This window comes from Chlamydomonas reinhardtii, chromosome 9 (assembly GCF_000002595.2).
Source record: "Chlamydomonas reinhardtii strain CC-503 cw92 mt+ chromosome 9, whole genome shotgun sequence".
NCBI lineage: Eukaryota > Viridiplantae > Chlorophyta > Chlorophyceae > Chlamydomonadales > Chlamydomonadaceae > Chlamydomonas > Chlamydomonas reinhardtii.
In genome coordinates, this window is record NC_057012.1 from 1867234 (window position 1) to 1886059 (window position 18826).

General features: G+C 67.3%; 3 protein-coding genes across 3 annotated transcripts in view; 1 reads left to right on the forward strand and 2 right to left on the reverse strand.

Annotated features, from left to right (window-relative positions):
- Positions 1-6735, reverse strand: part of CHLRE_09g395600v5 (uncharacterized protein) — an 8876-nt gene extending 2141 nt beyond the window's left edge. Inside the window, exons 1-15 of the mRNA XM_043065766.1 lie at positions 6337-6735; positions 6020-6070; positions 5584-5715; positions 5276-5352; positions 4624-4797; positions 4167-4269; positions 3579-3685; positions 3248-3406; positions 2848-2977; positions 2343-2459; positions 1684-1859; positions 1414-1528; positions 756-1216; positions 470-556; positions 51-200 (exon numbers count right to left, since the gene is read on the reverse strand). Coding sequence (XP_042920910.1) covers positions 51-200; positions 470-556; positions 756-1216; positions 1414-1528; positions 1684-1859; positions 2343-2459; positions 2848-2977; positions 3248-3406; positions 3579-3685; positions 4167-4269; positions 4624-4797; positions 5276-5352; positions 5584-5715; positions 6020-6070; positions 6337-6541 — 2244 coding nt within the window. The 5' untranslated portion in view covers positions 6542-6735. The remainder of the gene's footprint in view (positions 1-50; positions 201-469; positions 557-755; positions 1217-1413; positions 1529-1683; positions 1860-2342; positions 2460-2847; positions 2978-3247; positions 3407-3578; positions 3686-4166; positions 4270-4623; positions 4798-5275; positions 5353-5583; positions 5716-6019; positions 6071-6336) is intronic.
- A 170-nt stretch (positions 6736-6905) lies between these two features.
- On the forward strand, positions 6906-11637 carry CHLRE_09g395550v5 (uncharacterized protein). Its single transcript, XM_043065764.1, has 9 exons — positions 6906-7294; positions 7539-7628; positions 7942-8028; positions 8370-8407; positions 8634-8778; positions 9327-9385; positions 9606-9666; positions 9968-10066; positions 10271-11637. Exons 1-9 carry the CDS (start codon positions 7115-7117, stop codon positions 11354-11356), a joined length of 1845 nt encoding a protein of 614 aa, XP_042920911.1. The 5' UTR covers positions 6906-7114; the 3' UTR covers positions 11357-11637.
- A 2-nt stretch (positions 11638-11639) lies between these two features.
- CHLRE_09g395500v5 (uncharacterized protein) lies at positions 11640-18745 on the reverse strand. Its single transcript, XM_043065759.1, has 11 exons — positions 17858-18745; positions 17402-17536; positions 16910-17050; positions 16067-16716; positions 15716-15773; positions 14432-15412; positions 14162-14227; positions 13631-13942; positions 13185-13342; positions 12805-12862; positions 11640-12555 (listed from the first exon to the last, which is right to left on the reverse strand). The coding sequence occupies exons 1-11, from the start codon at positions 18542-18544 to the stop codon at positions 12409-12411; spliced, it is 3393 nt and encodes a 1130-aa protein (XP_042920912.1). The 5' UTR covers positions 18545-18745; the 3' UTR covers positions 11640-12408.
- Between the last annotated feature and the right edge of the window lie 81 nt (positions 18746-18826).

An 18826-nucleotide genomic window follows, 5' to 3' on the forward strand; every position in this document is an offset into this window, starting at 1 on the left:
TCCCCCACCCCACCTCCCCCACCTCCCCCACCTCCCCCACCTCTACCCACCATGGCCTCCTCGTCCAGCCCCTCCAGCTCCGCCAGCCAGTCGGGCGCACCGCCGCCGTCGCCGTCCGCCGCGTCCCCGGTGTCGCCCACGCCGCTGCCGGCGCCGGAGCGGGACACCCCCGGCGCGTCCAGCCAGGGGGAGGCCGCGTCCTATGGCGGGAGGGCGGGCGGGTGAGGCGCGGCGCGGTGGGACTTAGGCAAGGTCACTTTACGGGATGCGCACGTGTTCATGTTCGTATTCCATGTGCGTTGCAAATGCGTTAGCGACAGCCGGCCGTTTTGTTCAGTTGTGCGTTTGGGAGGGCCTGTCCTAATGTGGAGCCTGAGGCGCAGTCTGCACCACCTCAATCGCGCTCTGTACGATAGCAGTCGTCGGCCAGCCATCAGGACACTGATCACACACAGCCCGGGCCACTCACTGAGCCGTCTTCCGCAAAGGCCGCGGCGGCGGCGCCCGCCACCGCCTCCTCCTCATCATCAGGCAGCCGTACGCCCGTGAAGTCACCCTGGAGCGTTAGGAACGGGTGTGCACAGGCTTGTGTAGGGTTTGGAGCAGGTGCTCGCATGTATGGGGAGAAGCATGAATGCACACGGATTACCATTCGCAAATGGAGTAGGTCGACGACATCAAAGGCCGGATCTGCTACGCATGCACATGTCCTCAAAGGAAGCCATGTCCTCAGCCCACGACTCAGTCGCGCGCACCTTATCATCAATGAGGCCCAGGGACCGACACCGCTCATTGAACGCCGCCAGCTCCTCAGCCGACAGTTCCGCCGCCGCGTCGCCGGCATCAGCACCCCAGCCACCGCCGTCGTCCCAGCCCGCAGGTGCCGGCGGCGGCGCGCCCAGCGGCGCCGCCTGCCGCCGGCCGGCCGCCGCCATCGCCACGCCCGCGCCCACTGCGCCCGCCACCGCCACCCCCGCAGCAGCAGCGCCGCGGCCGCTCGTGCTCGCCACCGGCTGCCGCTCACCCGACGCGGGCTGGCGGGCCGTTGACGCCGCCAGGGGTGCCGCCTCCACCGCCACCTCCACCGCGGCCTCGGCGGCGCCGCCACGAGCCTCCGCCAGCGTGTCGGGTGCGGAGCGGAGGACGTCGGGCTCCGCCACGCGCGCCGCACCCAGCGCCCGCTGCAGCGCCGCCGCCAGCTCCTTCAGCCCCTCGCCTGCGGGCGTGGCGACAGCGTGGTGGTGATTGCAGCGTAGGGACGGCGTGTAAGTATTGGCTGATTGCAGGCCTTTATGATCGCAGGCCTTCGGACTGGTGATACGTCCAGGCGTGCTGGTGCGCAACCCAAGCAGCAGCCGGAGCGCGCCGGCCCCTCTCTCTGCCCCTGCCCAATTCTCCCAGTTTCCCAGTCACCTGTGGCGGCGCAGCAGGGCACGATGGACAGCGGGCCGACGGGCGTGGGGCCCTCGTAGGCGTGCTCCGCGTGCTCCGCCGCCTGAGCCTGCGCCGCGCCGCGGATTGCCGCCACCTGCACTCGCACACACGCGCACGGACACAGGGGCACACAAGACCACGCGTCAGCAGCAGCAGCGGCGGCGAGCGGCAGCAGCAGCGAGACTGCGAGAGGCATAGTCCGAGCAAAAGTAGCATCGCCACCCCTTCCACCCATGCCCCCTCGCTCACCAGCTCCTTCATCCGCGCCACCACCGCCTCCTCCGCCGCCTCCGCCGCCGCCCCACTGTCCGCCGCCGCCGCTGCCGTGGCCGCCGCCGCTGCCTGCAGCAGGTCCATCTTGTTGAGCGCCACCACGTGCGGCCGCGCGCAGTAGTCAGGGTTGTACATGCGCAGCTCCTCACGGACTGGGGGGGGGGGGGCGGGGGAAGGGGAGGGTTGCAAGTACCAGCCCAAACTAAACCAAACCAAGCCGGCCATGATTGATTAAGGAGAAGTGAAGTTGGGGGAGGGTTGTAAATACCAGCCCAAACTAAACCAGAATCAACTAAGCCGAGCGGAGCATGGATATGGAGTGAGTTGATGAACATGTTAAAAGTGCCGACGGGGAGAGGAGGGGAGGGAGAAGGGGGGGGGCTGAAGCGCGAGCAGACGGGTGCGGCGAGTACGTGTGGACACGTGTGGTAGATTGGCAGCAGGAGATGGCGTCGACACCGAGGTGTGGGTGTGTGTGCAGGTGCAGGGACGCTGAGCGAAGCATAAGGAGGGCATCGGTTTGTTAGAGAGCACACTCTAAAGAACCTTATGTGTATGTATGTGTGTGAATGTGTGCCTGCGTGTGTGTGGCCGCATCACAGCACCCCCGCCGCCTGCGGCCCGCCCCAATTCACCTGCGTAGTAGTCGGTGACGGGGTCGGGCGCCGAGGCGTCCACCACGTGTAGCAGGGCGCTGGTGCGCCGCAGGTGGCGCAGGAAGTTGCGGCCCAGACCGCGGCCCTTGTGCGCGCCTGCAGGTGGGGGGTGGGGGCGGGGGTGACAGGGCAGGTGGGTGGGTGGGGGGGGTTGCAAGTATTGGTACAGAGGAGTGTAGCGAGGTAGACAGCAGGGGGGGGGGCGCATTGGGTGGGTGCTTGGCCAGATGGCGCTTGTGAGTGTGCTGGGGGCAGCCGCCATTCGGGCGGATGCAGAGCCTCTTGGGTTCGGAGGCACACATGTAGGGCATCAAGCCCCAGCATGCCTGGCACAATCCCAAATCATCCCGTGTCACGTGTCACATAGCACGCGCTACGTACGCCGTCCACCTCTCCGCCTATCCGCCCATCTATCTACCCACCAACCCATCCAGCTATGCCTCACAGCTCTCTTTCTCTCTCTCGCGCTCGCTCTCTCGCTCACCCTCGATGAGACCGGGCAGGTCTGCCAGCACGGCTTTGCTGGCGCCGCCGCCGGCGCTGAGGACGCCCAGGTTGGGCATGAGCGTGGTGAAGGGGTAGGGCGCGATGGTGGGCGAGGCGCGCGTCAGGCTCTGCGGTGGGGGAGGAGCGGGCAGGGGAGCATTGGAGGGGCGAGTGGAAGGGATGGGGTGGGGTCAGGCTCGGCGGCAGGAGCATTGGAGCGCGCAACTTGCCTCAGCATGTAAGGGTCAGGGGTTCAGTAGGTACCATGAGCATGGCGCGTGCCGAACTGCTTGGGCGGCGGCGAGGCGCACAGGGGGCTTTCCGCATGCAAGCACATAAGACAGCCTGTCCCACGTGTGCCGGAGCCCCCTGACTTCTCACCCCATCACCCGCCCCACCTTGAGCAGCGAGCTCTTGCCGGCGTTGGGGAAGCCCACCAGCCCCACGTCCGCCACCACCCGCAGCAGTAGCGTCAGCCCCAGCTGCTGCCCCGGCTGGCCCTTGACGTCCTCGCGCCAGCCGCTGTCGTCCACCTCCACAACCTCCACACCCTTGTTCTGTGGGGGTGCGGGTGGGCATGGGTGGGTGTTCAGGGGGCGAGAGGGTGAGGGTGAGGATGTGTGGGGGTGCGGTGTGTGTGTGTGTGGGCCTGCTTTGTTTGGCCCCAGCCCCGTCCGCAGCCTCAAAAGCCACGTCCTCCCGCCCCACCCCATCCCCCCACCCTCTCACCCGCGCCTCCCGTTCCGCCCGGCTGACGCGCGCGCGGTTCTGCTCCCGCGAGGGCGCCATCACGCCGTGCCCGCCCGCGCCGCCCCGGGCCACCACCAGCCGCTGACCTGCGCGTGCGGTTGTCGGCATTTGGTTGGGGCAGTTGGTTGTGGGCAGTTGGTTGGGGCAGTTGGTTGTGGGCAGTTGATTGTGGGGTAGGTGTGTGCCCGACCGTGTGGTCATGGCCTCATGGGCGACAAGGGAGCCCACCCCGGGGAGGTGGCGGCGTCCATCATCTGCCTTGCACGGCGCTCGGTCGGCGAGCCCACAACCCCCCCTCGAGCACTGCCTACGCACTGCTGCCTGCGGCCCACCTCTCCTCCCCCGACCCCCCCCCCCCCGCACCACCACCGCCACCGTGGCCTCATGGGTTCGGTCCTCCATGCCTCCCCTCTCCTCGGTGGCTTTGGGCACCCCACCCCAGCCCCCGACTCCAACCACCCATCTTTGATACACACCGTTCGCATGAATGGCTACCCACCCCCCGGCCCCGCCTTCGGCCCCTACCTGCCCACCCCCATCCAACATACACACACGTGACACACGCACCCGGCTGCATGAGCTCTCCCATCAGCGCCCCCGTGCCCTTGCGCTTCACCACCGTGCCCGGCGGCACCGGGATCTCCAGCGCCGGCGTCTTGGCCTTCTTGATCTGCACGGCGTCCACATGCGCACACACGTGTCCACTTTCACAACAAGCGTCACATGCACTCCTGCACTGTGCGTAGTCACGTGCGGGTTCACGAGCTGTTGTGCGAGCAAGCCGTGCGAGTCAGCCGTCCAGGCACGCCGCCGCCAGCCACGCCACGCGCCTGCTTGGCCCCGCTGACCCCATGCTCCACTCCTGGCATGCCCCTCCGCCGTCCGTGCAGCCTCCCCTGCCGCCCCCCCTGTCCCCATGCGCCCGCCATATGCCCAATGCCCGCCCGCACCCCGATGCCACACTTACACACACACTTACACACACACACACACACACACGCGCGCGCGCGCGCGCTGCCCGCACCTCGGCATTGCGCTTGGGCCCGCCGCTGCCTGTGTTGGGGTTGGCGTTTGAGCCGTCCCGCGCCGCAAAGGTGGGCCGCCCGGCATCGCCCTTGGCGCCGCCCGCCGCCCGCTTGCCGCCGGTGTTGCCGCCGGCGTGCAGGTGCAGCAGCGAGTCCACGCCCGGGTCACACACCTGTGGCGGCAAGGCAAGGCAAGGCAAGGCATCGTGAGCGGCTTCCTCCGGGCATCACCTCTCCACACAAAAGTGCATGTACGAGGCCCGACAACAACATCAACCCCCTACATCATAGGCCACCCGCTCCCAAGGCCCGCGGGCAATCCCCCTGGGCCCCGTGCCTGCCCCCCCCCCCCACACACACGGGCCCTGCCCCCAAGGGCCCTCTCCCCCCCCCACGGCAACCCCGGCCCCGCCCCACCCACCCCAGGTATGCGGCTGCAGCTTTTCCTTGCAGTGCTTCCGTTTCCTTTATGGGATTGGTTCAGAGTTAACACCCAGCACCACCCCCACCCCCCACCCAGGGCCCGCCTCACCAGTACCACCCCCACCCCTACACCCCCACCCCCCACCCCAGGGCCCGCCTGACCAGCACCCCCCCCCCAGAGCCCGCCTCACCCACACCTCCCCCACCACCCCCCAGGTCCCGCCTCACCAGCACCACGTCTCCGCCGTCTGCGCCGTCGCCCGGCTCCGAGGCCGGCAGCCAGATGGTCTTGGACTGGTTGCCGCCTGCGAGGTGATGGGGGGCAGCGGGGGGGGGGGAGCGGGTGGTGGGGGCTGTGGCGGCGAGGCAGCGAGCGTGAGAGACAGACACCACAACCCCATAACCTGCCGACCTCCACGCCCCCCGTCCCGTCGCCATCACCCAGTGCCCCACCACAATCCACCCTTTTCCACCCCCCCTTCCCCATCCACCTCCCCGCCTCCACCTCCCCGCCCACCGCCACCGCCACCGCTCACCCGGCTTGTACTTGTGGTTGGGCACGTAGCGGCCGCGGCCCGCAGGCACCACCTCGCCATTGCCGCCCGCGCCGCTCTTGACGTTGATGACGATCTCGTCGAACACCTTGTGCGCCTCGGGCACCACCGAGGCTGCACAAGTTGCATACATACACAGATACATGCATGTGTGCAAGCGGTTCCAGGGTCGGGGAAGGAAGAAGAGACGCGAGGAAGAAACGAGCGAGAGGGGGACGAACGGGAAGGGAGCGCGGCGGGACGCGAGGGAATCGAGTGTGCGCAGTGCGCGGCAGTGCTCTGGCTGGAGCAAGAATACCGTAATACTAGAGCGCACGGGGTTCCATGCAGAGGTGCGTGCCATGTGAGATGAGTCATGTGCCATACTTTCTCCACCTCTCCAAATCCCCGCCCAACCCTGACCCCTCTCGCGTCCTACCTGCGTCCGGCTTCACCGCAATGCGCTTCGGCGCCGGGTCGGGCGGCGCCTCTGTGGGTTGGGGGCCCAACAACAGCGTAGCACAAACGATTCATTCCCTCGCAACATGAGGCGGCGGGGGCGGGGACAAGCTAGAGCACCACCCACCCGAGGTTTGGCCTCCCCCATTTCATTTGGGACATGGCACAAAACTCCCATGTCAACCGTGTGCCATGTGTGGGTGCGCCAAGCCGTGCTTGACCAGCTGCCCCTGCCCCTGCCGCTGGAGCCACTCCACGCCGCTGCCCCGACCCCCCGGCCCACCCGCCCCCGCTCACCTTGGCGTCCCGCTGCGACCTTCACGCACGTCCTGCGAGACGGCTGATGCGCCTGCCCGGCCGCCGCGGAGCCCAGCGCAGCTGTGTCGGAGACGCGGCCGGAACCACGCAGCCAGGCGAGGGGTCGAGCAGGGCCACAGCATGCCAGCGCCTGGACCGAAGCTCTATTGAGCTTGGTGCCGAGTATCGGCTGTTTTGTGGCCATCGCACGTTCGGAAGGCACACCGAGGACGCAAATGCAAGCCACGCGGCGGCGGGTCAGCTGTAAACTGAGACAAGTGTTGTTTATAGCTATGTATTGGTGTAATTGTACGTTGCTGTCAAATTGGGTCGGGCTCTCGCAGTGAACCGTTCAACAATTTCTGGACGGAAGCAGAAGAGTCGCGCCGTCAAGCGGAGTACATCTATGACCAATCTAGACAAAAGCTCAATTTCATTAGTTGTAGCGTACACGGGTTCGGTGGGCACCTAGCCCTTTGCTGACCACCGCATGGTGCAACACTCCTTCGCCCATGCAGCTTCAACTGCAGCGCCAAGCCTGCCATAACAAACAATGCACTGTATGATATGTACTGGCTGAAGCCCAACCTAGCAGCGAGCGGACATCCCGCGCGCAAATCGATTTAGCGTGCTTGTTACTCGTCCTTAACCCAAACACTATAAAGTAGTATTGCGATCCTTCATAGACTGGAAGCGCACCAGCTACCAATGAGCGCGGCGCCTGGGTGTCGCTGAGCTGCTCACGAGGCGGCACACCTCAACAACGCGCCTTGCCGCCATGGCGCCGCGCGACACGGCAGCCCGCCCTTCATGCCGCCGCGCTCCCCCCAGTTATGGAGGTTGGCAGCTGCAGCTCATGCTGCTGCCGGTCCGCCCCTCATTGGCGCTACCGCAGTGGCGCATGGGTCGCGCCGCGCTCCTTGCCGCCGGCGCGGTCAACCGACGCGGTGATGGCAAGGTGGGAAGCATGGGAGCGCTCTCACTCTTAATGCCTTGGTCGCTTTTGCCCGCTGCCATTTCCACGGCCTCTGGTAGGGCAAAACATGCTGTGGCTCAAAAGGCCGCAAACTTCGTGGGAACGGCCTAGGAACAGGCTCTCGCCACGTGTCACCTGGGCCGCCGTACCAGCGTGTGTGTATGTGCGCGTTGTTGTGCCCCACCGGGTTGCGCAATCCTCTCCCCCTCCCTATGCCCAAGCCCAGGGCGGTGCGGCCGGCTCGCCGGGCCAGCCTCCCGGCAGTGGCGGGGAGCCGATCATCCTGACGGCGGCCGACCCCGCGGCCGCCAAAAAGGTGCGGACGTGCTGTTGTTTATTGCTGCTCGGCGGGACTCAGCTGGGCACAACAGCGGGAGGGCAAGGATGGTGGTTGTGGGGATGCCGGTGATTATGGGATCGACACGAATCCAGCACGCGTGCGAAGCTAAGGCGCGCGGGGCGCAATGCCACTGCGCAGGACCGCATGGTGCACCCCGCTTTCCACGCCCCCCTCCCCTCCCCCAACCTACGGTAGTCATGCCCGGAACCCCTAACCTTGTTCGGTTGTTCCCACTGCCCTTACCTCGCATTCCCTCCCCTCCCCGCGCCCATCTCATGACTGGACACAGAAGCCCGCCGGGCCGCTGAAGCGCTCGTCCTACCGCCGCCGCAAGAAGTCGGATGAGGAGCGGCGACAGCAGGCCGCAGCAGAGAAGGTGGGGTGGCCGGAGGCGAGGTGGCTGTGGGCGGTTGGCTTGGGGATCTGGCACGGGGGGATGTGGTGGTGGTGGGGGTGGCCGGATTTGTAGGACCGCAGTGGTGGCTGCGGCCTCTGGCAGGCGGCTTGCAAGGCTCTCAGAACGCAAGATGGTCTGGCCTGGTGGGGGGTGCCTGAACATGGTTCGAACGCAGGCGCGGCAGCTCGCGAGCGCCGTGGTTGCTTTACAAGGCCGCTGTTTGGCTGGTCGTTCCTTCTTGCGCAAGGGCGCTCCAGTGCGGCATTGCCATATGGTTTGGCAGTGTGTCTTCAGCTCGCGCTGCTTGCCCGAACGTGCAGGCTGAGTTGGACGCGCTACGCAAGTCGGGGCGGAACAGGTGCGGGGGCAGCGTGGTGTGCCGTTCCCGACAGTGCGTGACAGAGCGGCCCCCCAGCACTCTGCAAACAAGCCATATTCTAGAAGGATAACGGCCTTTCCCGTGTTTGTCACGGCGGCCAGATTGAAACGCGCGAGACTGCGGCATTGAGTTTGCGTCTCAGCGAAACACGCGCAGCTGCTCGCTACCACGCGCACTCTTCAACCCTGTCGCGCTCGTCCTGCAGGTACTTGTCTGGCGGCCTCCGCCAGCAGCCGCCGGTGGTGCTGGTGGACGGCTACAACACCATCCTGGCCACAGCCGAGCTGAAGGCGCTGGTGGGCGGCGTGGCGGCGGGTGGCGGCGGCGGCGGCGGCGGTGGCGGCATGGAGGTGAGAGGGCGAAGGAACTTCGGAGTTTGCAGGGTTGTGGAGGGGAAGTATCATTCCGGAGGGTATAGTCGGACGGTACAGGGACAGTTAAAAGCGATTGGCCGCGTTAACATGTTCGATGCAACATGGTCGATGCATGGAAGGTGGCTCTCCCTGTAGTGGGCTGCACCCATGCCACTCCAAGGGGCTGCACTCCTGGGGCTCAACCCAAAACTCAAAAAGCCAATGTGATAAAGTGTGCGTCCCTCTGGAGTGCCTCTGGTGTCGGTGCCGCCGGGGCTGGCATGGGGTCGGTGGTCTGCGGGCGGCCGGGTGGGTGGGAGTGGGCAAGCGGGCGTGTTGTGGGGAACAGGGCGCCAGGAGGGGTCGGAATCAGGGGCGGGATAAGGGGCGTGGAGCGGGTTGCACCAAGGCGGAAGTGTAGAGTTGCCTCCGTGCACATGCGCGGTACATGGACTGAGCCGCCAAGGGAGCCACCTACCAACCACCAACTGCCGTCACTCAGCCACCACCCAACCCGCCACAACCTAATACGGTACCCCCGCCAGGCCGCACGTGACGCGCTCAACCGCATGTGTGCCGAGTACGGCGCCGCCACTGGATTCACGTGAGTGTCACTGGGTTCACAGAGCCCGTCTGTATGTGTACGTGTGTGGGGGGGGCCGTGTTTACTGCCGTGTGTGCACCCGGTTGCCCACTCCCCACTCCTCAATGCACATGCCTCGCTCCTCGCTCCCACCGCCACATCGGCACGCGACCACACCGGCACGCCACCACACCGCCGTACACAATCGTGCGTGTCTCTTCCCTTTCGCACCCTCACACAGGGTGTATGTGGTGTACGACGCCATGGGCTCCAGCCATGCCCGGGATAACCGCTACATCGAGGTGGGGCTAAGAAGTACACACACACACACACACACACATCAACACACATACACACTACGACGACCACCTCACGCCCAACTTCGACCCCTCATACACACCCATGCATACAATCATGCGCGTTTCCTTCCTGTGCTCTCAAACACACACACACACACACACACACACACACACACACACACACACACACACACACACACACACACACACACATACATACACACACACTGCTTGCACATCCTACACGCACGCTGCCAACCCCTTCCTCTTGTTCTCTCTGACACACACACGCACGCACGGACAGCTGGGCGACCGCGCGCGGGCGGTGTTCTCCGCCCGCAGCGAGGCAGACACCTACATCGGCCGGGCGGCGGCGGAGTGGAAGAGGCTGGGCGCCAGCGACGTGAGTACGGCGGCAGTACGGCACAGCTGACGAAAGTAATTACTGCCGTACTGTTCTCTGCTGCACCGGGCTCCAGGGCAGCTCGCTGACCCAACAGGGCCCTCTGCGTGTCCTGTGTGCGGTATCATGGTATGCCTTGCCCTTCCCGCTACCGTCACCCCTCACCGCCCCTCGCTGGCCGCACTGCCGTACCCCGTATCGCAGGTGATGGTGGTGTCCAACGACCGGCACGTGCAGGAGCTGGCCTCGGATCCGGATTTCGTCATCTACCCCGTGGACATGGCCACCTGGATCCAGCGCGTGCGCGAGGTCAGTGAGCGCAGCCGCCAGGCGGCGCGTGACGGCGGCGGCGGCGGCGGCGGCGGCTTGTCGGGCTTGGGAGCGGCGTTCGGGCGCGGCGGCAAGGCGGCGCCAGCCGCTGCGGACATGGAGGAGCTGCAGCTGCGGCAGCAGCGGCTGCAGCGGCAGCAGCGGCGGGCGGCGGCAGGCGGCGGCGCGGCAGCTCGGCTGCTGGACAGTGCCAGCCTAGAGGCTGAGCTGGCGAGGCTGGCTGAGGAGGCGAGCAGCAGCGATGAAGGGGAAGAGGAGGGGGACGGGCAGGGGCTGTTGGCAGTAGCAGGGCACGGCGGCGCGCAGGCCGCGGGGCTGGCAAGGCTGGCGGCCGGTGCACGGCATGCGGGCGGCGGGGCGTGGTGGGGCGGCGACGAGAGCGAGGGCGAGGAGGGCGAGGGGGCGGGTGGCGGCACGCATGGCGGCGGCGGCATGGTCACGTCATTGGAGGCGGGCGGGCGGGGCGTGAGGGGCCGCTTTGAGGCAGCGATGGCGGCGGCGGCGGCGGATTCGGATGTGGGCGCGCCACGCCCACAGCTGTCAGCGCCCGCCAACGCATGGTCAAAGGCGGGTCAGGCGCCTGCTGCCTCGGCGCGGGCACACTCAGCGGCGGCGGCGGGTGAGCCGTCCAGACTGCCCGGCCCGGCACAGGCACTGGCACCGGCACCGGCACCAGATTCAGCGTTAGCAGCAGTAAGGGCAGCAGCCACGGCGGCCGCTGCGGCAGGAGCTCGGACGCCGCCACCAGTAGCGCCCGCCCTGTCCGCGGCCACAACCGCGGCCAGCACCGGTACCGCCGCTGCTGCTGCTCCCGCAGCCAGCCCTGCTGCCGCCGCTCCTGCTGCCGCCGCCCCCGCTGCGTCCGCCAAGCTGGGGGCGCTTCTGGGCAAGGGTGGCAAGGCCAAGCTAGCGGGGCTCTTAAGACAGGCGTCCAGCTCCGCAGGGACAGACGGCGGGTAGATTTCGTTGGTTATGAGAAGGGCATGCAGGCCTGCTGGAGTAGCGCGCGGGTGACTACTAGCGAGCGCATGGCGATGTCAGGAGGCAGAAGGGGAGCTGGGGAGGGAAAGGGCCAAACATCTGGTCACCAGGTGCATGTGCGTGTGTGGCTGTGTTGAAGCCGGCGCTGCATCGGCTGGCTCGTTGGCTCCTCACACTGGGTAGGCAGGTTGGGGTAGGCCGGCGTCTTGGGGGGAGGTGCAGGCGGGCGGTGGTGCAAAGCGGGTGGCTCGGGCCTTCTCGGAAGAGTGTTACGTGTGTCCGCGGGCCACGTCCCTACCCTCTGGCACTTGGAGAGTACTGCATCTTAGTCAGCACTCCAGCTGTGCAGCATCACGTGCGTGTCGTCTTCTGCATAGCCTGCAAACCCTTCCGCTACGTGGACGATGCTGACCCCCCGCCACGGGGCATTCCACATCGAGGCCCCAGCACCCTGGCCTATACCGTATCAGAGCGAGAGTCAAGTCAGCAAGGGGGACGCATGAGGGAGGGATCTCCCAGCAGGTGCGCGTCAGCAAAACATCGACACAACCTGCCAGCTACCGTCGGTACAGTAACAGCGCGCGAACGACGCACCAATGCCTTGTCCCTTCTTGCTACGCATTTATGTGGGCACGGGTGGGAGCCACACACATCGGGACTACGCTTTCCTGCCCCTTGCCATGTTCCATCACGAGCAGGTGAGCTCTTTCACATTATTCCCGCTTGTCAGCTTGCCACGGGTTGCGTGGAAGCGGGGGTCAGTGCCACGTGGACACTCCACATGCATCTCTTTGACGTCCGCATACTGCGGGACTCACAGGCTCGGCCCCGGCACCGAAGGGCCGAAATGGCAATAAGAGTATCACTCGTAATGCGCTCGCCCTTTCCCCTTCTTCCTTCAGTATACATAAAAAGTCACGCACTGTGACACGTTGAATCCCCACACAGTCGTGTCGCTGCCGCCTCTTCCACGCCCCTCTGCTGCTGCTACTGCTGGCAAGCCAATACTTCCGCCGCTACTGCTACTGCCGCTACTGCTGCTGCTTGTCGCCGCACGCCGCCAGCACTCGGTCGCAGTAGTGCTTGGAGCGGAAGCGGTCGCGCACCTTGCGCACCTCGGCCCCCGTCACGCCCGGCTTCATAGCCGCCGCCTCCAGTAGCACCGAACACGCCGCCTCCTGCGGGGCGGTGCACGAGACAGCGCGTTCGAGGGGGCCCATCAGCGCAGGGTACCCGTTGAACTAGCGCGTCCCAGCCAGGCAACCGGGACTGTCGTGGCCTCGCGGTGAGGCCAGCACGGCGAGCCAAGCCCTGCGGTAGGGCGCCCAGCCCTCCAACCCCCACCCCACCCCAAGCCGGGGCCCTGCCCCAAGCCGGGGCCCTGCCCATAGCCGGCCCGACAGAGGCGGCCTCGCTAGCTCGCTCACCTGCACTGCGGGGTCAGAGTCGTCCATGTGAATGATGACGCCAGCCACCAGGTAGCCGCTGCGGGGGAGTAACGGATGGTAGCGGAGAGGTGTGGAGGGAGTTGAGGTTTGAGAAGTTGAAGAGTCGGGGAGTCGGGGAGTAGGAGTGGGTGAAAAAGGCGGCGAGGGTTTGCAAAAGCGAGGGAGACACCAGGACTTGCGGTCGACCAAGAAGCTGAACAGTTTCCGGGTTCTGGGTGCAGGGTTAAACAAGAAATACTCCCAGCCATTTCATCTACGCATCACCGGACCACGCGCACATTGTCATCCGCGGTGTAGCTCCTTTCCCTCCCTCCTCTCTCCCCCATCTCTCCTCCCTCCCCACTTCATCTCCCTCTCACCTGTTGGTGTCGCAGTACGCGGGGCCCGCCGCCCGCACGAAGGCCCGCAGCGCGCCGCACGCCGCCACCCGCACGCTGTTGTGTGCGTCGTCCAGGCGCTTGTGCAGCTCCGGGTACAGCGCGCGGCGGGAGGCGTCCGACAGCGCGGGGCCGGCCACCTGCGGCGTGGCGTGGCGTGTGCGGGGGCTGTCAATGCATGACACAGGTGTGGCGGTTGTTAGCAACCCGAGGGTGTTAGCGGATTGAAGAGGGTCCTTGCCGGCTGCGGCGATTCCGGGCTGGAATGCCTAGGCGAGCTCAGGGCGCGACAGTGGTCTAGGCGCCTTGCCCACCGCCCATGACAGCGCACCCTGCCTGTCCGCCCAGACCATCGCCCAGACCAACAACTCCCAGACCACCTCCCAGACCACAACTCCCAGACCAAAGCCCCCAGACCAGACGCCCACCTCCAGCAGCTGCTCCGCCACGTAGCACGCCGCCAGCCTCAGGTCCGTGTACCAGTCCTCATCCAGCGACGCCGTCAGCAGCGGCAGCAGGCCCTGAGGCGCCGCCGCCGCCGTCGCCGCGCCCGCCTGCGCCACCGGCGGCAGCGCCGCCACCGAGCCCGGCGGCTCCACCGCGAGCAGCACGTGCTGCGGGTCGGGCAGGCGGCGGCCGAGCAGTGTGGCGAGCGCTGTGACGGCGGCGTAGCGCACGGCGGCGGCGGTCTTGCCGGCGTGCCACACCAGCGGCGGCATAAGTGCGTCCGTGATCAGCGCCTGGGAGTGGGAGAGGCCGAGGTGGCCAGTGCCGGTGAGGAACGGGGATCGGGGTTTGAATGGCAGGTGGCAAGGACGAGAAGAGACAAACATATTGAGGCTGTCAGGGTTGCGTGACGGCGCCTGCATGCGGGCGCTACCGGCCAAGTGAGGGCGCTGCGGACCTGGACACCGGGTGGGCGGTTCAGGTGCATGGCGCAGGCGGGGCTGTGCACTCACCAGGCCAGCCCCCGACGCCAGTGCGGGACCCCGCTCCGCGTCCTCCAGTAGCCCATCCAACAGCTCCTACAAAAACAAAGATGTGCACGTCGCCATGGTAAGTTTGTAAACACCAGTAAGGTCCTTCACATCATTCACCAGGTTACTCAGTACGGTCATTCGACATGTTGGGGTAGTAGGCGTGGGTAGTAGGGTAAGCGCGGCAACCCAAGCACACCCATTAAGAAATAGCGGAACCCCTCATTGCGTCCGCCCCGCAGCCCCGCGCACCAGCAGTGACAGCCGCAGCGACGCCGGCTGGTCCTTGTCGCCCACCAGCGGCCCCACCGCCGCCACCAGCGCCGGCGCCAGACCTGCCACCGCCGCCGGCGAGGCCGTGTGCAGCGCCGCCCGCAGCACACACATCCACGTCGCGTCGCCGGGCCGCGCGCGCCAGCCCGGCAGCAGCAGCAGCGCGCCTGCAGCCGTCAGGCCGTCTGGCGCCGTGGCGGCGGCTGTGGTGGTGGCTGGGCCGTCCAGGAGGGCGGATAGGATCCACCCCCGGTGCAAGTCCACCAGCTCCGCAGCTCCCGAGGTGGAGGGAACGGCTGCGCCAGAGCTGGCATCCGCTTCTGCGTCTGCGTTACCGGCAGTCCCGCCCCGGCCGCGGCACGCCGCCGCCAGCGTGCCCATCGCGCCCAACGCAGCGACTGCAGATGGGCTGGCCGCAACTGCGGCGGCGGCGGCTGCCGCCGCCGCCGCGCCGCTGCCGCGCTGCCCGCCCACGAACGGCACCGGCGCGGCCCGCACCGCCGCCGCCGCCGCTGCCAGCTCGCTGCCGTACAGCTGCAGCAGCACCACGTGTAGCGGCAGCGCCACGTCAGCGGCGGCGCCGGCGGCGGCGCCCGCCCAGGACAGTGTGTTGACGGTAGCTGCCAGCAGCTGCTGCCGTACGGCGCCGTGCTCCGCCGCCGCCGCCAACATCGGCTCCTCCGCCAGCGCCGCCGCCAGCCGTGCCAGCAGCGGCGGCGGCAGCCGCCGCCGCGCGCGGCCCGCCGCGTGCAGCAGCCCGGACAGGACCACCAACGTCTGCGTGCGCTGCGTGATGGACATGCCGCCGGTGCTGGGCCCTGCAGTGGTGGTGCTGGCGCCGGTGGTGGCAGCGTCTGCGACGGGCGTGATGCCTGACGCCGCAGCGGCGGCGGAGGTGGTGGCGGAGAGGGCATCCAGCATGCGCGGCAGCCAGTCCTCGGCGCTCACGTGCGCGCCCACCTGCACGGCAGCGCGCACACTGTGTTGGCCCACTCTCTCCTGTTCATTTCACACTACCAAACCCACGAATGAACACATCCATACACACACGCTGCATGTTCCCTACCTCGTGTTAATTATAACACACAAACACACTGCGAGCGAGTGGCTTGGTGTGGCACCCACAGTCGCCGCAAGCCCGAGGCAATAGCAGCACTGCCCACGGAACGACACCCTGATGATGGCCGTCCCATTGCAACGCACGACACTGCCCCCCCCCAGCCCCAGCCCCCAACCCCCCCCCCCAAAACCCTCCACACCCACCACGTGCACACACGCCATGACGTGGCTGGCCACCTCCACCTCCTCGTCCGCAATGGCGCTGTGCGGGCAGGCGGCACAGGCGGTGGCACACACACACAGCAACAGGGAGCAACACATATTAGGGCCACATGCACTACCGTATGTGACTGCAACAGCATGTAAACACCGGCGCTACGCCCGCTGCCCCCATACGCCCGCCCCGCTCGGACACCCTTCTTCACCCTCCATCCACAGCCTCTGCTTCCGCCCCCCCACCCAACCGCTTGCATGCCCGGCTACCCCATCCTCACCTCCACCCCCTGCATCTTCGCGTTTCTTACTTGAAATTATTAGACCAACCCCGTTTCTCACCTGCACAGCGCCGGCAGCAGCTGCTTCAGGTGCGCCGCCGCGCCGTCCTCCGCCAGCACCAGGCTGGTGTGCAGCCCGCGCGCCGCCGCCACCCGCAGACCCGCCGTCCACTCGCTCAGCCCCTTCACCAGCGGCGGCAGCTGCTCCGTCAGCAGCGCCCGCACCATCCGCCGCGCGCCGTCGCCCGGCCGGCCACCGTACGGCGCCCCCAGGCTGCACGCCGCCACCCGCAACGCCAGCTCCTCCGCCGCCGCGCCCCCCGCCTCGGCTGACGTCGACGCGGAAGCGGCATCCTCGGCCGCCGCCCAGGCCGCCCCCACTCCCTCCACCAGCCTCAGCGCCAGCTCCGCAGTGCCCGGCTGCGGGTCACTCACACCGATGAGCAGCAGCGGCAGCAGCGACGGCACGTAGGCGCGCGCGTCGCGCGGCGCCGCCTGCGCACCCACTCCTGCGCCGTCTCCCTCGCCCGCTGCGGCTGCCGCTGCAGGCGAGGTGCTCGGGGCGTCGTGCCCCATCCACCGGGCCAGGGCTGTGAAGGCGGCCTCCCGCACCTGCTGCGCGCGGTCGTGCCCCACCGGCCTCAGCGCCGGCACCACGGCGCCCTCCACCAGCGACATGGGCGTGCCGGCAGCCACCAGCGCGTCCAGCGCCTGTGCGCGTGTGTGCGCCAGCGCGTGTGAGTGGGTTAGAGCGAACAAGGAAAGAACCAGACGCTCGTGTGAGTGTGCGGGTTTGGGTTTATGAAAGTCTCGAAGGACGCGTGCTTATGTATATGTGTGCGAAAGCGAGAGACACATTCAGCCAAGCCCGGTGACCCAGCAGCCAGCACCCGAGCCCTCCCACCTGTATGGCCGCCAGCCGCACGCGGCTGTGCTGGTGCTGCAGGTTGGGTGCCAGGCTGGTGAGCAGCCGCTCCGCCGCCGCCTCCAGCGCCTCGCTGAAGGGCAGGCGCCGGCAGGCCGACTCGATGCAGCTGCAGGCGGCCTGTGCGGCGGCAGGGCCCGGCAGCGACAGGAACGTGTTTACACAGGTCCTGGCGCCAGCACCCCGTACCCGGTGGCACGCGCCGTTCCTGCACCCCCCTGGGGCCCTCCTCCTGATGGCCCTCCTCCTGCTAGGCCCCTCCTGCCGCACATCACACGCCTCGCCCCTCCCCATCCCGCCCCTCACCCCGCCATCCACCCCGCCATCCCCCATCCCTCGACCCATCCCACCACCCACTCCTCACTACCCACTCCTCACCACCCACCCCTTTTCGCCTCCCCTCCTGCCCCAACCCCCCAACCCCCCAATCCCCCGCCTCCCTTCCGCCCGTACAACCCGCCCTCCCCCCACCTTCTTGATGTCCGGGAAGCCGTCCTCCAGGCCGCGGCACAGCACCGCGGCCAGGTCGGGCGCGAAGCGGGTCAGGGCGGGCGGCGGCGCCGCCTCCAGCAGCAGCGCTGCCAGCTGGATGATCTGCAGCCGGACCTGAGGGGGAGAGCAGGGAGGAAGAGTGGGAGAAGGAGTGGGGGTGAGGACAGGGGGAGAGGAGAGAGAGGGGGAGAGGATAGAGAGAGGGGGAGAGGAAGAGAGGGGAGTGAGGGGGTCAAGGGAAGCAATAGGAGGAGGCATGCGCTGGAAATGTGAAACCGCTAGGGTTGAGGAGGGCTGTCGGACCTCGGGCTGGCGACCGCGGCCTCAGTCGACAGCATGCAGTCCCTGTCTCTCCGACATACACCGCCTTTCTACCCTCCTCAACGCACCGTCCATGTCTGACCGTAATCGCAGAGCATTCCCCCCGCCGCTCACCTCCTCCGCCGGCTCCTGCACCGGCAGTGCGCCGAACCGCCGCGCCATCTCCGGCACCACGTCCGCAAGCACCGCAGCCAGAGCCTCCACGCCGCCGGCCCCGACGGCCCCGCCTGCAGCCGCTCCTGCAGTCCCCTGCTCCTGAGCGGCATCCACAATGGCTTTGCCGCCGTCCAGCAGCACGGTGAGGGCCACGGCGCGACACCGCTCCACACTGTCACTCATCATCGCCACCAGCGGCCGCAGCAGCGGCGCCGGCGGCTCCGCCAGCAGCGCCCGCAGCTGCGCGGGCGTGGCGGCGGGCGTGGCGGCGTCCCCTTTGAACAGCTTGTCTTGCAGGGTGGAGGCGGCGGTGCGGCGGAGGCCGCGATCTGGGTCGGCAAGACAGTTGATGGTGCGCTGCAGCGTGGCCAGGTAGGCCGCGGCGTCGCCGGTAGGCACCGCCGCGGCCTGGTGCGGCCCGCTGACGCTCGCGGCGCCATGGGCTGTGTGCGAGGTGCTGGAGGCTGTTGCGGGCGCCGTGGAAGGCATGGAAGAGGCGGAGGGCAGGGTCCGCACGATGGAGGTGATGCCGGGCAGGCCGCCCAAGCCCACGGCCAGGCCCGCGACCCCGGTGCGCTGCGTGGTCTTTTTGGGCGCGTTCAGCTCCTTCCATATCTCATCCACTGACTTTTTTGTGCCGCTCATCCTGACTCAGCGAGCGCCTTAGGAATGCAAAGCCCTTGCCCGACTTGAGTGAAATAGTCAAATGCGGGTTGATGTATGTGTTTCCTAGTATTCGATAATCAAGAGCATTCTCGGAAATGCGCGCGGTAACTTATCGTTGCTAATTCAGCGTCTCGGTCAACTCTGAGCCCCGCTGAATTGCTGCCGCGGCTCCCAATGACTGACAGCTAAACAATGCTTTAAAGTGAATAGAAAGTGACTCAAGTGATAGACTGCGCTCTGGCCCGGACCGACTCGCCGAAT